This window comes from Dipodomys spectabilis, unplaced genomic scaffold (genome assembly GCF_019054845.1).
Source record: "Dipodomys spectabilis isolate Male_0828 unplaced genomic scaffold, ASM1905484v1 ptg000588l, whole genome shotgun sequence".
Taxonomy (NCBI): domain Eukaryota; kingdom Metazoa; phylum Chordata; class Mammalia; order Rodentia; family Heteromyidae; genus Dipodomys; species Dipodomys spectabilis.
Window position 1 is genome coordinate 705,390 of NW_024871265.1, and position 17,386 is coordinate 722,775.

The following is a 17,386-nucleotide window of genomic DNA, read 5'->3' on the forward strand; positions in this document are numbered from 1 at the left end:
ATGACTCTTCTTGTTGATGATGCCACATAACAAAGTTAACAGTCAAAAGAAAATAGTTGTAACGATTAAAACCAATAACAGGTTAAGACTTACAAGGAGCTTCTACAAATCAACAAGAAAAGATAAGATATATGAAAGTAACAGAAAAAACAGAAGGGGCAAACTTAATGAATAGGTAACTCACAAAGCAGAAATTCAAGTGATTCATTCATTCAAGAAACCGTGCTGATTCTGATAGTGAATAGAGTAATGATGCACTCTCGGTCCACTCAAAATCCTGGTGAAGAGCTAGAGATGCTTAATGGTAGCACCTTTGCCTGTTATGCGCAAGGGTCTGGGTTCAACAATCCAAATTCCCATGAATAACAAATATCACCAAAATGTCCCTAAATATCTATTTAATATGTCAGTATTATGTATTAAAACACTATTTAATAGTAGTGAACTCATAAGAGGACATGTTTGCCTGTAGAATAGGACAATGCAATAGTATGTGTCAAACTGAAATTTCTGGATATAGATAATAAAATGGAATAAGCTGAAAAACACACAAAAGATGTCAACTATACCTCTACCAATGATCATAATAAAAGAAAATGGGTTAAATTTCAATAAAAAGATAAAAATTATCAAGTTTACACACATATACACAGCTACTTGTATGTTGGCATAAGTGTAAGGAAAAATAATTCAAAGTGTTTTAATGCATTGGAATGAATGAAGATATATACAAGGAAAATATTAGCCACAGATATTTTATATTATCATGTTTATTAACTCTAAGATGCTGTGGATTGTGAGATATACATTTATTTTATGTACTCAAAAGAAAGAGACAACACAACTTTGATACAATGCTTTCTTCTTTTTTCATGAGAAATGTTCAAGTTTTTTTTGCCATTTAAAAAACCAGTTTATGAGTACAACACATCTTGGTCAATGTCTTAAGAACCAGTTGAGGTGATAGAAACAGAGTAGAGTAGTACGGGGGATAGAAACAAGAAGCTTCTTTTCAACAGCTAAAACTTGTTTAGTAAAATTAATAAGCACACTTAAAATTTTTTTTAAATTTATTAAGCAGATATTTTTCATATTTTTTCATATTTATTTCAATTTATTATTCAAATTATTTATTTCAATTTTTATTTTTTCATATTTATTCAATTTATTAAGCAGATATGTTTCATATGTATGTTTCATACATTTTTCATATGTATTTCATGTTTCATATGTTTTTTACTATAGTAAAATATTGTAGTACATGTCCCAATAAATACTAAGAGAAAATGCTGTAAGTTGTAGACATTTATTAAAAATAAAAATCAAAGGAAACAACACAAATTATTAAAGGGGTTGAGCTCCTTCTGCTAGAAAAAGTCCAGGTAGTGTCAGAAGTGTTAGGTGTATTCATAGCTCTTTGTTTGGTAGCCATCTACCCCATCTGGTCCAAGAGCACCTCAGTTAATGCCCATCAATGCAGGGCAATTGTTAACAGAGGCTCTATCCTTCCTTTAAATGCAGTGGTCACTCAACAGCTCTAGGGAACTCATTTACACAGAGAAAGACAGGGGAGAAACAAGTCAACTTTAAAGAAAAGAATTAATTTTATTGTAAAGGTAATGTTCAGAGGGGTTACAATTACATAAGTAAGGTAATGAGTAAATTTCTTTTTGAACAGTGTTACCCCCTCCCTCATTTTCTCCTCCTTTCCTTCTCTCCCAAACCTGCCTCCCAAGTTGTAAAGTTCATTTCCAACATAGTGTCCAGTGAGTATCGCTGTTGCATTGATTCACCTTTTGTCCCACCGGTTCTGTGTTTTCCTTTCCCTTCCTCCAATCAGATAAACTTATATACAAGACAAAGAATACCAAAATCAGAAACAGTGACCACAGGGAATAAACTAAAAAGGAAAATTATGCTAGACAAGAACAATAACTTGCAAACAGTACACTAAAAAAGAAAGAAAGAGAAAATGACAACAAAAAACCCTCTTTTTTCCATAACATGGAGTTCATTTAGATTATCATCATTTTATATGGTCATATATACATAGCTATTGGGCTATTGTAATCCTTTGCTAGGACTATCCTAAACTAATTATTTCAAATGAGGGAAACCATGGAGCCTATGTTTCTTTGGGTCTGGCTTACTTCACTTAATATGATTTTTTTTCCCAAGTCTTTCTATTTCTTTTTGAATGAAGCTGTGTCATTCTTTCTGATGGGAGCATAGAATTCTATTGTGGATATATACGACATTTTCTTGATCCATTCATCTACTAAGGGGCATCTGGATTGATTCCATATCTTAGTTATGGTAAATAATGCTGCAATGAGCATGGTGGTGCTGGTAGCTTTAGTGTGGCCTTGTTTGTGATCATTTGAGTAAATGCCCAGGAGTGGGATTGCTGGGTCATAGGGAAACTCTATATTTAGTCGTTTAAGGAACCTCTATACAAATAATAACAGATGCTGGCAGGGATGTGGCCAAAAGGGATGTAAACATGTTCAACCACTCTGGAAAGCCTACGTTTTTATAGGAACTATGGGAAAAATAGCATCAGGGAGTGTTGTGTTGTCATCAAGAAAAATATCTTATCAAACAGGTTACCTAAGGGCAGAAAGCAGAGATGTCAGCAGAGGGTCCCTGGAAATTATTGGTATGCTTCAGAAAACAATATCTCTATTTTTCCAAAACAGAGGGACAAGTAAAAATATGACTAAAATATGCAAAGTCATAACAGGACTATACAAATTATTAATATTAATTGATATAATATATGAACAAACGTTGTTAAGAAAGATTGGGAAAAGGACAACCCTTCAAAATAAATAACCTTTTTCATGGGAAAAACCTCACAGGGGGTTCACACAAACCCTGGCTAGTTGTAGCAAAGGGATTTTTGAGATGTCTGTGTTCCTGTCCTGTGTTCCTATGCACTGAAATATGGACTAGACTTCCTATTAATGGCATCCTGTTTGTCTCTCCTTACTTCCCTCCTCCACCCCTGCTCCAATGTTTTCCCAGTGAATTTGCTGATTCCTTTCAGGAGTAAAAGACTTTATGTAAGACTATTTTATAAACTGTAAATTTTCTTATAAAAGCAAGAAATCAATATCATGACCATAATTTCTTACTACAGTAATAAAAGTGACAATGAGAGGAGAAAAAATATTCCAAAAAACTCACTCCTGTGGAGACACAGTGCTAACACTTTAGATGAAAGCATTATAAACAATAAGGTATCAACAGTTCTTCATCCAACCAGCTAAAGAATACAAACTTTACTGAAAGAGAAGTCAAACCTAGGGAAGCAGGACTCAGTTGCCTTTTTGGTCTCTCCTTTTTGTTGGAACTTCTGTGTTTCTTTTAGTAGTTAGGTTTCAAAGGGTCTTGATACAACACCACAGAGCAATGTATCTGAAAATCCAGAGATCTGGACATAAAATGAGGCAGTTATCATCCTCATTCTCAAGTGATGCCTTATTGGGAGCAGGGGGAGGGCAAGTCATCCTTGAGTTGAGAATTCAACAACAGATTCTCTCTTCCTGATCTAGCTAAGATTTTACTGTATTTCCCTTTTAACCTGGTTTCTGTTCTTGAAAATTGGGCACGATTGTGACAATTCTGCCTCTTCTTGTTGGGTGGATTTGAATGACCATGTCATCCAGACTTCAAGAACTAAAATGGAGGAAGAAAAGGCAGGATTCTCTTCATGGGAAGCATTCCCCAACATCAGACTGACCTTAATACACTGCAGTCAATTCAAAGTCAGTAATGTAGGTCTGCCCCAGTTCTTGGGTCATAAAGAGTGGACAGCCCCCTTTGGAGCAAATGCCAATGAACCAGCCAGGGAAGGCCACAGACTCAAAGGCTGAGGTCCTGGCACTCTCACTGTGGTAGAAAAGAAAGGGCTTCACAGGCTCTGTTTGGTTGTACAGCTCCATTATGGTCCCTTCCTAGAGGATGAAAAGGAGATCCCAGTGGAAAACATTACTGCCAGGATAGTTCCACATTCCCTTGCCTACTAATATTCCTGTCCAAAGTCACATTCCCCATTCTCTAAAGCAAGCCTGGATACATCTGGTGGTGGAGATGAGCCACATATCTTAGTGTTCTTAATGTAAGTCTCTGAGAGAAGATACTGACACCAAAGTTTCTGAAATGACAAAGCACTGGTTTAGCTACTTTCTCTTGCCTACAAAAGGAGAAACCCAAAGAATATTTACAAAATAGTTGCCATGAATTTTGATAAAACGTAAACATTTTAGTCAGATCTCTCCAATCATAGCACTATTGACATTTTGGATGGGACAATTCTTTGTTGTCAGTTTCACAATTCTCTGTTGTGCTTTGGAGGATGTTGAATAGCATTTCTGTCTTCTACCAGGTAAACACAAGTAGCATACCATAGTCTCTTGTTGTGATAACCAAAAGGATCCAGATGTTGACAAATGAGCAAATTATCACTAGGTGAAAACCATTATTTTATGTCTTTCCAACAAATATAGTGTCTGCCTATACTTGTTTACCAAATGTTGAGAGTCTTCCTAGAATGCCCAGAGGACTAGTTTAATTATTTCATTATAATCTATAGTAATTTAGCAATGGGAAAATCACAATTGTTAAAAATGTTTGCAATAGAGATTTCTTTGTTCACTTAATATTGTGACTATGTTTTGTCATTTGGACATTTTAAGATGACAGGATATGGTAGTGAGTGCTTGTAATTCCAAGGGAGACTGAAGCAGGAAGATCATAAGTTTGAGGCAAGCCAGGGTTACACATTGAATTCAAGGATAGCATGGGTTATGTAGTGAGACACTGCCTAAAAGGGAGACAGACAGACAGAGACAGCGAGAGCTTTTAAAAAGATAAAAGAAAAGGCTGGGTGCCGGTGGCTCACACCTGTAATCCTAGCTACTCACAAGGCTGAGATCTGAGGATCACAGTTCAAAGCCAGCCCTGACAGGAAAGTCCGTGAGACTCTTATCTTAAATAAACTACCAGAAAACCAGAATTGGGCTATAGCTCAAGTGGTAGAGCTCTAGCCTTGAGCTGAAGAACTCAGGGACAGCACCCGGGCCCAGAGTTCAAGCCCCATGACCGACAAAAAAAAAGAATTATCATTTCAGTAGAAACACCTACACATATTTTTAGAAGTTAATTATCACAAAGTAAATGCCTTTATTAAAATCTTCTCTTTCTTTCTTTCTTTTTTTTTTTTTTGGTCAGTTGTGAGACTTGAACTGTGGGCCTCGATGCTGTCCTTTAGCTCTTCAGCTCAAGGCTAGTGCTCTACCACTTGAGCCACACCGCCTCTTCCAGCTTTTTCTGTTTATGTGCTGAGGAATCAAACCAAGGGCCTCTTGCGAGTGAGGCAAACACTCTACTACTGAGCCATCTTCCCAGCTCTGAATGATAGCTCTTGAAAGCTGGGCTCCAGGGATTCATGATTGTAATCTTAGCTACTCAGAAGGCTGAAATCTGAGGATTGTGGTTTAAAGCCAGACCAGGCAAGAAAGTCCATGAGGCTTTTATCTCCAATTAGTGAGCAAAAAGCCAGAAGTAGAGCTGTGGCTAAAGTGGTAGAGTGCTAGCCTTGAGCAAATAAGTTGAGGGACACTGCCCAGGAGTCCAATACCCTTACTGGTACCAAAAAAAAAAAGTATAACTCTGTTTTCTTCCTTGCCTACTTACTTTCATAAAATAAACAACATTGTATTCATGAACTGCTCTGTTGAATGGCAACTCCTTTGTACAATTATCTAAAGAAAGTAAAATCTATTTTAAAACATAAATAGTAAAAATATAAGTGGTTTAGCAAGTGAGATTCAAAACATCCATAAAACATTTTCTTATTCTTTCACAGTACCTGAAGCCACCAGAGAACCAAAACTAAAGAAGCATAAGAATGATTAGTAAGTTGCCTTTAAAAATATCCTAAAGTCAGTTTCCATCAAGTGAGCACCCTGTAGAATAACCTGGCCCTTCCCCACTAGCCACGCAATACCAGACCCTTGCTCTCAGTACTCACCTTCAGTTGCAGCACAGGCTGCTCCCCAACCTTTGTGCAGAACAGGCAGTAATTTGGCTCCTTCAGCCCCAGGTACACAGGATTCCCCCTGTCCCTCTTAAGAGTATCAGGATACTTGCATGGGAGTAAGGTAACAATGACTGGAAATACAGTGCAGAAAGTGGCCTTCAGTTAACTTTGTCCAGGTAGCATCTCTGATTCAGACTTAAGGCAACAGAGATTGGACCAATCTTTATGGAAGGGTCAGTTTGCCACTCACTATCTAGCCCAGACTCTTTCCATTAGAAAAGTCATTCTCTTATAGATTCAAAAACTAATTTTAGCCGGGTGCCGGTGGCTCATGCCTATAATCCTAGCTACTCAGGAGGCTGAGATCTGAGGATCACATTTCAAAGCCAGTCCAGTTAGGAAAGTGCATGAGACTCTTATCTCAAATAAACTACTAGAAAATCAAAAGTGGTGCTGTGGCTCAAGCAGTACAGCACTCACCTTGAGCTGAATAGCTGAGGGATAGCACCTAAGCCCAGAGTTCAAGTCCCACAACCGACAAAAAACAACAACTAATTTTACCATAGATTTCATACATTTGCCTGACTCCTTTTCACATTTATCATTGGCTAACCCTTCTGTCTCCATGGAGTTCACATATCTTCCCTGGTTTATTCCATTAATCACAGACAACTCTAAGACCACTATCACCCATATGATGTTCTTCCATTCAAATAGAGCCAGTAAACACACCTACTGTGAAGTGAAAGGCTGAGAAAGAACACACAATGGCATTGGACAAAGTGGCTGCCTCCCTTGGACCTTGGCCACTCACCTGGAACTGTATGTTCTTTCCTCGGGACTGCTATGAGAGTCTGGTCCTGAAGGGTCCACACATGATTACTAAGATCTTGAATGTACCTCTGCAAAGGTACTGGCATGGATAACGCTGTAGAGAAAGTAAAAATGCAACCATGTAAGAACAAGGGTACAGAATAGTCCCCTTTCCCAATTATTCACTCTCCCATAGCATCCTTACTTTTAGCCATTATGTCAGTGGTGTTTCAACTGCCAAACAATGAGGTTGTTTATGTGTAGATTGGCCTCAGAAGAAATAAGAAATAAGTCAGGCCCAAACTAACACAGCTTGATCCGGGTTCAGATTTAGTGAACTCTGTTGGTAATTATCTCAGCTAGGTCCTATATCCTCAGATTTCACAGGGCTCCCTCACCTTCTTGGATCAGCCTTTTGCCCAGAGAAACATTAGCACCTGTGACTCCTGTGAAGGGCAAGAACTAGAGCCCTGAAAGGTTAGAGAGTACAATGCCCCATGCCTTTTATTAATGATGAGAAGGAAGTAAGTTCTACTTGGTTGAAGCCAGAACTGCCTGTATCCTGGTCAATTGCTGGTTCCTTATATCAGAAGACTCACTGAGGATTTATTTGAATAAATGTCAATTCAGCTTCGTTGTGACTTATCCAAGCACCTTGAAACAGGAGGGCATGGTAACCCTTTAATAGAAACAATGAGGAAATGGAGTCACAAACTGACTGAGGAGGGAAGCATTATGGGACTTCCCCAGGGTGGATGACTGGACTCTAATGATGTAAAATGATACACTGGAATGTTGTCTCTAACAGTGAGATCCCCTAGCAGGTACAAGGTTGAACGAGGAGGGAACCAGTCTCCTAAGACCTAGATAAATTCTAACCACTCCTATGTAGGCTGCAGTTACCACATCCTCTGTCAATCTCAGATCAGGAAAAGTCACCCTGGGTATGCTTCTCAGAGCCAGCACAAATGTCACAAATGTTGCTTCTTTACCAAAAGAGCCTTACACAGAGCAAGGCAACTCTTAGATACCTTGTCCCCCACAGATAACATAAGTCATTACCCTACTACAGTGGCTTCCACATGCCTCAGTGCCTGTCATTAGGTCTTCCACTGAAGGGAACAGAGATAATGCTTTTGATGCCAACCTTCAGCCCAGACTCTGAACCAGATCCGAGCCTGTGAGCTTTACACTCCAGGGTTTGTATCTCCGGGATATCTACTTCCAACGGATACTGGTAGATAAATATCCCAGCCAACATGTCCTTTGGTAGAATAATACTAAGCCTTCTCAGAGGGCCCCTAGTGGGCTCAAACCTACTAGAGGCCTATGTGATAGTAGCTTTGTCTCTACTTGACTTTTATGGGGTCATCTTCTGAATGAACTCTCTTTCCTTGGCATCTATCTTAGGGACAACCAAAACTAAGATCAGAGACCAGTGTTCAAAAGTTTTGCAACTTTCATAAATATGTACATCCTTAACACTCGAAGTGTGGTCTACAGATGATGTGTTGGAATTATCTGACAGCTTGGCAGAATTGAAGAATCTCAAACCCTACCCTAGATTTATAGAATCAAGATCTGAAACCCAGGGGGCATTAAAACAGCTCTATGCTCCGTGTTTGTGGCACACACCCATGTTCAGTAATGTACTTACACCAGCAAAAAAAGAAAGAGGTCATGGCTTAGGCTGAGCCTGGTACTTGGAAGTGAGTCATGAAGGTATTAGAATAAAGAAAGAGCAATAAACAACCTCATCAGACCGGATAAAATTTAATAGAAAGTTGAAGAGAGATGCCATGGTGACCTGAGGAAAATCAGGAGACACAAGGCATGTGTTAGGGGCAAGGGTAGAGAGGTTGTATGTAGCTGGAGAATTGCAAGGAATTTTGGAACATGCCTTGAGAGTTTGTGGACGTGCTTTGAGAGTTCATGGTAATGGCCTGAAAGGGCCTGGTTCCTGGAGCCAGGTTTAGCCTGCATGTAAAACAGGTACAAGACACCTGAGGGGTGGAGGTAGTAAGTGGGATTTCACAGTTACACTACCAGTGTGGGCTAGTGCATAGGCTAGGGAATTTCAACAAAGTCCCTTGAGGTGGGAGTGGGGGGTAGTCAGTGGGACATGCCAGGGAAGCATCATTGAGTTACTAAATCAGAGCAGATTTCCATAACTAACTATGAAAACCCATTTCAAGGGGCTGGGAAGGTGGCTCAGGGGTAGAGCGCTTGCTTTGCATGCATGAGGCCCTGGGTTCGATTCCTCAGCACCACATAAGCAAAAAGAAAAAAGCTGGAAGTAGTGGCTCAAGTGGTAGAGCACTAGCCTTGAGCTGAAGAGCTCAGGGACAGTGCCCAGGCCCTGAGTTCAGGCCCCGAGTTCAGGCCCCACACTGGAACCAAAAAAAAAAAAAAAAGAAAGAAAGAAAAGAAAAGGAAAGAAAACCCATTTCAAGAAGCTATCTTATACGAAGAGAAGGGAAGGCAGGTGACTGTCCACTGAAATTCCAGCCCTGCCCTGATAGGTGGTGTGTGTCTGTCTACTTCACACCTTAGAAACCATATACATTTGTTTTCTAGTTTTATATCATACAGGGAGATTTCAAAGTGGTGGAAAATTATATAACTAATTTTGCCTCCTGGTATCTCAATGTGTCATCAGATGCAGGTAAAGGTTTGTGAAGTTTCTCTTCAGATGTAGGGACTCTTCACTTAGGACCCTTGACTTTAATCACAGAATAAGAATTTCTGGACAAGTCACAATGGTAAGAAAACTTGGTGGAGTTTTACTATGTGTAAAAATTATATTTTATGATATTTATTATAAAGGAATCACCATTCAACAAATCAGTTTCTAAGTAAATACATCTTGATCAATATCACCCCTTTCACCATTTTCCCCCAACCCTTCCAAACAAGTCCTTCACAAAAACTTGAGTCTTAAGCCCCACCTTAAACCTAATAAATTGCACTTTCTAGAAGAAGGTGTTTGAATTTATGAGGTATAATCTCTGGGGTTTAGTGACCAACCCAGCTGATTCTGATGTTGATTCGAAGTATGCAATAAGTCAATTTCAGCCTTTACATAATTCTATAATGCCTAGGTAGCCAGAGGTATTCCAGGCTGTCTGTTGATACACTGGAAAACTAAGAGACCTCTGGCCTTTGACATGAAGTGTCTCAGATTTCTCCAGGACAATTTGTTCAGGAATGATTGCTGCTGATTTCTTGCATCCTATTTCATAATATCCCAGCTTCAACTGAATTTAAAAACCAAAAACCATGAGTGTCATGATTTCTAGTTCTGGTATTAAATACTACCAGAGTCATAACCACTCTATTCACCTTTCTCTCCTGAAAAGGCTCAAAGAACTGATATTATTAATAAAAATTATCAAACTATGAAAAAAATGCAAAAGCATCATCCTAGCACATTGCCTAATCTCCTAAGAGTAATCTCATTGTCTGTAAGTACAACTTTGCTTGGATTTACTGCTTGTTGTAAATTTGAAGAAAAAAGAAAAAAGAGTCTATTATTTTAATTCAATGAAGATGTAAATGACATCTGTTGATAGAAAACACAATATGTAAAATTAATAATCTGTCAACTAGAAGCAGAGCATATACCTCAATTCATGGAGGAAACTAGAAAAGGTAAAACTAGAGACAATGCCTCATGAAAATATAGGATTGGGGTGGGAGAATATTGCTTTTGGTCATAGATATGCACTATTTTGGTTAAAACCTTTGTAAGAGGATCTTGTGGTATTAGTGGAAGGGGGTGAAATCAAAGAAAGTGATGGGCAGAAGAATGAAGAGAGGAATAGTGGAAGAATGCAGTCATAATATTTTATGTATATATGTGTGTGTGTGTGTGTGTGTGTGTGTGTGTGTGTGTGTGTGTGTGTGTGTGTGTGTGAAAATGGAACTAGGAAGACTGAAAGGATAAGTGAGGTTGGGGAAAATGGCAAGAGTTATAAAAGTGGTGACATTGATCAAGATGCATTATACTCATAAGCTGACACATTGAATTGAAATCCCTTTGTACAACTACTCAAAGACAGTAATAAAAAAGTCTCAGCAACAAAAATTAATGTTTTATTAACACAAGTTACTAAATACAGTCATTGGTTTCATTGGTGCTAGGAAGAAACTGCATCCTCTACAGTCCCTGGGCCCAGTTGTTCATGAGTTACCAGGAACTTTCTTCAGGTCCAGCAGCCATCATACTCCAGCACGGTTTAAATGGTTCTAATCATTCTAAACAGTTTACTCCTGCTGGAATCCAAAACCCCCTTGCCTGGAATCCTGGTCCCCCTACAACAATCAGTTGCTAAACATACAAAGGAATCAAGTTGTTCAGTGCATATTGGCTTGGAGCTCCTGCTACTCAAATGTAAGGATCTGTTATATAGAGAGGAGTATTGCTGTTGCATTGGTTCATCCGATGTGGCCCAGGCCAATGATCTTCCATGGTTTCATAAACCACAAACAAATGCTTCAAAGGATACCCTAACACCACTAATCCCATCTACTTATGGGTTCAGTGGCCATGATGTCATGGCTTCTTTTACCTACAAGATGAGATGACAGCAGCTCTGCTCACATCTGAGCACCAATGTGAAAACATCATTGAAATCATACAAATAAAATGAACTTCAAGAACTAAAAAATCTGGCATGAAGTCCTCTGACCAAGATGCCCCCTACAAACTGAGTTCAACCCCTTATATCTAAATTGAAGTTAATATTGTGTTGTTTCCCCAGGTCTGAAGTGAGGAAAATGGGTTGATCTTTCTTGGAGGAGGCAATAAACCATCCTGGAAAGGCCACAGACTCAAAGGTAGAGGTTCTACCTACCATGCTGTGGAAAAAAAGGTAGGGCTTCACTGGCTCAGGTTGGTTATACAAATTTGAAATGTTTCCTTTCTGAAATGTAAAAGATGAAAAATAGGTTATTTGAGATATTCAGCTATTTATACAAAACAATAAATATTCCAAAGTTCAGAAAACCTGAGCCATCCATTAAATTAGGACAAGCAAAATATGTTTTAAAGGAAAAGAAGACTGAAGACACAAATATCTCACCTTCCCAATCCCCCTTCCAACCCAGAGGTATCACAGGAAGGGTATCAGGAGCATCTTAGTAAATAAGCAGATATATTTGAACAACAAACTACTACTCTTCTTGCAAAATAAGCTGAAGGAATCCTCAAAGGACTAGAGGAAAATTTGCAGAAATAAGCTTAGGAATTCCCTTACCAAGCCTCACAGTGACAGCTAAAACCATGTAAGAGTAGCTGTTAAGACAAACATGTTGGTGGTGGTGGTGGTGGTAGTGGTGGTGGTGGTGATGTGTCTGTACACACTGTCTTGGACCAGTTGCTAAAGATATGAGGAAGATCACCACCATAAAAAAGATACAGAGATGTGTAGCAAATTAAAGGACAATCCAAAGAAACCAAGAAAGGAGCAATTAGAAAATACCTTCTCTATTGTATATAGAAATGTATAATGTGCATAGCTGTAACATTGTAAACTTAGGTAAAAATGAGTTTTTCTAAGTAAATTGCATACATACAAGATCTCAGGATAGACACAAGATACTCTATAATTCAGCCACATTCTACCTTGAGTGGGAGAATTCTTCTGCTATAGGGTTTCTTCACTCAGCTAGTGACTTCCATTTATTCTTTGGTTAGCTTCAGCCTTAGTCATCCTTAATGCCTCTACCACCTCTTCTTCTATCCCAGTTAAAACTTCTAAATACTCTACCCTTGAAAATTTGATTAGAAAATAATTTCCACATACCATCCTATAGCTTGGGTCCCTAGTACATCACCCATCCCTGCTCCTCCTTCCTGAGGACTGAGAAATGAACACTGTCTATACTCACCAACTTACTGGCATTTCCTAGCCATTCTCTTTACTCTCAGGTGCTCCACTGATTTTGCTTTCTGCACTCAATCATTTTTGTCGGAGTATTTGCTTTAATTTCTATCTTAATAATCATGTTCATTTAGTGATGGGGAGGTATTCTGAGAAAAACATCACTTAGCAATGAAATCACTGTGTCAACAATGTGCAATGTGCTTACACAGACAAAGACAGCCTCATCATTAGGAAGTTGTGTACAGTGCTAAAGCATTGTTATGTGGCACATTACTGTATTTTGTTGACCTACCATCAATACCGGTGCCCCTGCAGAAAGCTCCTTGAAATAGTTGCCAATATTTGCTATCTATGATTTTTTTTCTCACAATTTCTTTCTTAAACTTACTCCATCCGGCTTCAATCTCTAATTCTGCACCACTGTACCAACACTCTTCTCACCAAGGCCCCTAATGACCCACACATTGCCATATGCAATGGTCAACCCTAAGTCTTCATCTGAGGACAAAAGTACAACGAGTAAGTTTTCAGGCAGGATAGAACTGAAAATGTACTTCATCTGACTGAGAATGGCATTCGTACTGTCAGCAAATCTTATTATCTTCATTGAAAAGAGTTCTAGTCTGACTCCTGTGGACTTTCACCTTTGCCTCCCTCCCCCAAGTCTGTGTTCAACCTGGAACAAAAGTAATCCTTTTAGCACTAAGTCCATTCATGTCATTCTTCTGTTGAAATTATTCTGGGTTTGTCATTTTCACTTAGATCATAAGGCTCAGTCCTTATAGAAGATGAAAAGGCTCTTTCCAAACTACTTTTCACTCTCTGAATTTCTCCTTCCACTTCTACATACTTGTTCACTCTATAGTCTTTGCACTTGCCTTCACTTGGACACCCTGCTGACTAACTTTCCTGCCTCCTTCTACTCTGCTAAAATTTCACTTCAGTGACATGTGCTGCACCATTTGTAACTGTAACTTGACTCCACTTGTATTTCTGGGACTCTGAGTCCTTGTTCTGTTCTGATTTGTTATATTATGTTTTTTGGGTTATTTTTAGAAGGAATAATGCTCTTTAATGTATCACAAATCTACCTATTATTATATTTATTATTTCCTATGTCTATCCTTCCTTAGAATCTAAGGACAGGGCTCTTTACCATTCTATGTAGAGTTATGTCTCAAGTCCCAGTTCAATGTTGGAAGCAAGTTAAGTACTCACACATTTTCAAATTGAATTGGATCTAGTTGAATTAAATGAATCAAAATAAACTTTATGGAATAAATATATATTATATACATATCTATATGTGTGTATTTTATATGTCTAAACATATATGCATATGTTTGTGCATAAAGATATAGACATATATCTCTATTTATATATATAAACACATATAGACATATCTATATAAAACAAACAGGAGGGCTTAGGAATTGGAATTATAAAGGTTGATATTTCAGAATATGCTATAGAATGACAATGTAGCAAATAAGACTAAAATGTAGTAATGAACTGGGAGATTGTACCAAGAAATTCTCCTACAGCATAGCACAAATAAACAAATCAATAGTGAAATGACAGAAAGTATAAAACTAGGTGAGATGTTATGAAACATGAACTGAAATCTAACATTCCAAAGACTTTTGAATAGGAATTCCAAAAGGTGAGATAAAACAGAATTGTTTTTCTTGGAAAAACAATCCAGGGAGCATCTTGAAATGAGAAAAGGTCAGAAGTCCTCCTCTAGTGAGAGGCAGGGTAAACTAATGTCTATCTCATGTACATGACACAAAAGGAAATTATGAATAAATACAATTAGGAAAATAAGAATATTTCTCTTTCCATTCTAAAATGCGATCTCCTACCAAATAAAGTTTGTGTCAAGAAAAACTGGCTTTTTAAACAGTTTTGTTCTTAGGAACTGACCTTTAGCTTCAGTGTGGGCTGTCTTCCAGCAGACTCACAACACAGGCACATAGCTGGATTCTTGATTCCTAAATAAATGGGAGTCCCTTTGTTTTTCTCAAGGGACTCTGGATATTTGCATGGGATGACAGTAACTATTACTGTAAAAATAAAAGAAGAGGGTGTCATTTCCCTTTTGAATCAGAAAAACGGAATCATCCTATCTGTAAGGTTTTAGGCAAGAAAAGAATGCACAGGAGGAGGTAAGAGTGAAGAAAGAAAGTTTATTGGGGTACACTACCAGGCGAACTCCCTGGTCAGGATCAGAGAGGTTGCCCAATGTCTGGTTGTAGCAGGGTTTATATGGCGGGATCAGCAGGAACTTTTAGCATGTAACTTGTTTTGCAAGTTTGAACAGTTTCGGGCTAGTGCCCCCCGAAGAATGATTGGGACAAGTGGTGTATAAGGAAGTGGATTTTCTTGGCTGCTTCTGCCCTCCAGCGGCCTGTCACTATCAATTCTACCTGACTTAGCAGGGCAGTATTGGCTTCTAAGTGAGACTCATCAAATGCCCAACTACCATATTCATCCATTCTCTGATCCATCCATCCCGTATAACAAAGACTGCCCTACTAAGTAGAGCACAGAGTTAAATAGATGGCCCATCCCCTTTATCCTTAAGATTTAAACACCTAGTGTAAGCACCTGGAGACAGAGAAGTTTCTATCTCAACAGCTCCTTTGATCTTTGGAGAGTTCTATTAGCATGTTCTGCATAATGTAATATGGAAATTCCTTTCCTATGGTATTCGCTTATCTGCAACCCTGAGGTCATGAAGAACACATTATTCCTCTTCTACAGGAAAAATTGGCAGCCTTGGATAAATAAAAGTGTCTCCATTATTCCCCAAAACACTCCACCATATCTGAATTCTTTTGTCTCATCTGAGGAAAACCACTCACTTACTACTTTTTCAAAAAAGAGTGAATATTCCCCCTTTCAGGTAGTCACCACTTTTTATGACATGTAATAACTGTACTTATTTATGGATTATAATGAGATGATTTGAGGCATGTGTACATACTATGTGATATTAATCAAATCCAGGTAATTAGAATATCCACTATGTCATATACTCCACTTATTTGTGGGGAAAACATCCAAATATCTCATTTCTTGTCATTTTGGAACATACATCACTGTTTACGCCAGTCACCAAACTAAACAACAGACCATTGGCACTGATGCTTTTACAAAAGGCCATGCCAATGTGAGAGCCAAGCAGCCATATGAAAACCACTCACCTGAATTCACATCTTTACTCCGTGGGGCTACCACCAAGTTCTCACCCTGAAGGATCCACACCTGATGATCTAAATCAGAGACCTTCACAGGCTGAACATTATGGGAGGCTGCTGTTTAGGTGGAAATAAGCAAAAAATGCATGAAGATCAAAATTACTTGCCTCGACACTAGGAGAAAAAATCACCCAATCCAGTAAGGTAGATCAGGGACCTCAAAACTAGCAGCCCTCTTGTCACTTATAAACCCAAGCTTTCTTTCCAGGGAAGATTCATGGATTCCCACGAGGAGATCAAGGGCTACCAAGGGTGATAACTACTGTAAGAGGATAAAGCACCAAGACAGATGTAACAAGCATTCCAACAGCGTATCTGTGTCAAGGCCCAATTGCTCTCTTTGGAGCCAGCTGTGTTTGGCTTAATTCTAGGGCCTGAAGCTAGAGCAATGCATGTGCAATGGTCTTTACCCTCTACATGTTCAAGGCCCATTCGCAGGTGAAAAGCATCAGGGGGTAATATGGGCCATTCATAGAGAAGACTAAAGAATACTGAAGTGTCCAAATGACATAGCTGTGAGTAGAGTACAAATAGCTCAGCCCTCCAAAACCCCATCTAAATATTACCTCCTATGTCACCCATGTGAGATTGTATCAGCACCTGGAGAGACAATAATGAAAGAGATGAAATATTTCTTAGACCTTCCCAGGACCCTGGTCCTTCAGGCTCTCATTCTAGACTAGAAGCTAGGATGCTTGGCCTAATATGAGGACCAGAAAGTTTGAATTACCTCTTGGGATAAAACGACAAGGGAGGGGAGAACATGCAGAATTTTCCTCTATCCAGAAATTTTCTCCCTAAAGTTTTCCTCCACCAACATTATCCCTCTATAAGTGCCAAGGCCAAGTGTGACATTTGATCCTAAAACCTCCACAGGGCCCTGGATTCCTTAGTTTCCTCCTCCCAATGACCTCTCCCCTCTACTGACATCTGTTTCTGCCCTAGGGGTAAGGAAAAGGTCTATACCAAGCAGCTCTGTCAGAATCCCAGAAACTCCTCAGTGAGAGACATCAAATCCCACACAGACCAAGACCCACAGCCCCCCTGGCATGGCCCTATCCTTTCACTGAGCTTCAAAGTACAGAAGGCTCCAAGGTCAGAGGGCTTTCCAACTATGGTCTATACCTGACAAGGCAGTCCAAGGCACTGGATCACAGCTCCAGCAGCTTCTATGAGGAGTGATTGGCTCTAATGGACTGAGCATTTATCTGGATGAGCAAGAAGGGAGGCACCCGCTTCTTCCGTGGCATATGACAAAACATTAAAGAAATCCAGTTTCTCCTTTCAGAAGGTCCCAGGAAGCTTAGATGAAGCAATCTCAAAGTCGCACAAGTATGACTTGTCTGGGCTCTTTGACACAAATGCTGAGCAAAGCC

General features: G+C 39.1%; 2 protein-coding genes across 2 annotated transcripts; both read right to left on the reverse strand.

The window, feature by feature from the left end:
* Positions 1-3,746: 3,746 nt before the first annotated feature.
* LOC122100596 (interleukin-36 alpha-like) lies at positions 3,747-7,074 on the reverse strand. The gene is made up of 4 exons (XM_042670923.1): positions 7,065-7,074; positions 6,861-6,974; positions 6,038-6,177; positions 3,747-3,959 (listed from the first exon to the last, which is right to left on the reverse strand). Exons 1-4 carry the CDS (start codon positions 7,072-7,074, stop codon positions 3,747-3,749), a joined length of 477 nt encoding a protein of 158 aa, XP_042526857.1.
* A 4,500-nt stretch (positions 7,075-11,574) lies between these two features.
* On the reverse strand, positions 11,575-16,592 carry LOC122100597 (interleukin-36 gamma-like). Its single transcript, XM_042670924.1, has 4 exons — positions 16,577-16,592; positions 15,957-16,067; positions 14,674-14,813; positions 11,575-11,784 (listed from the first exon to the last, which is right to left on the reverse strand). Exons 1-4 carry the CDS (start codon positions 16,590-16,592, stop codon positions 11,575-11,577), a joined length of 477 nt encoding a protein of 158 aa, XP_042526858.1.
* Between the last annotated feature and the right edge of the window lie 794 nt (positions 16,593-17,386).

Excerpts from the sequence above, each read along its gene's own strand:
- LOC122100597 (XM_042670924.1), bottom strand. Across the intron at positions 14,814-15,956 it reads GAGTAAAGATGTGAATTCAG|TAATAGTTACTGTCATCCCA; the intron begins GTGAGTGGTTTT and ends TTATTTTTACAG. Across the intron at positions 11,785-14,673 it reads AGCCCACACTGAAGCTAAAG|AAAGGAAACATTTCAAATTT; the intron begins GTCAGTTCCTAA and ends TTTACATTTCAG.
- LOC122100596 (XM_042670923.1), bottom strand. Across the intron at positions 6,178-6,860 it reads GAAAGAACATACAGTTCCAG|TCATTGTTACCTTACTCCCA; the intron begins GTGAGTGGCCAA and ends CTGTATTTCCAG. Across the intron at positions 3,960-6,037 it reads AGCCTGTGCTGCAACTGAAG|GAAGGGACCATAATGGAGCT; the intron begins GTGAGTACTGAG and ends TTCATCCTCTAG.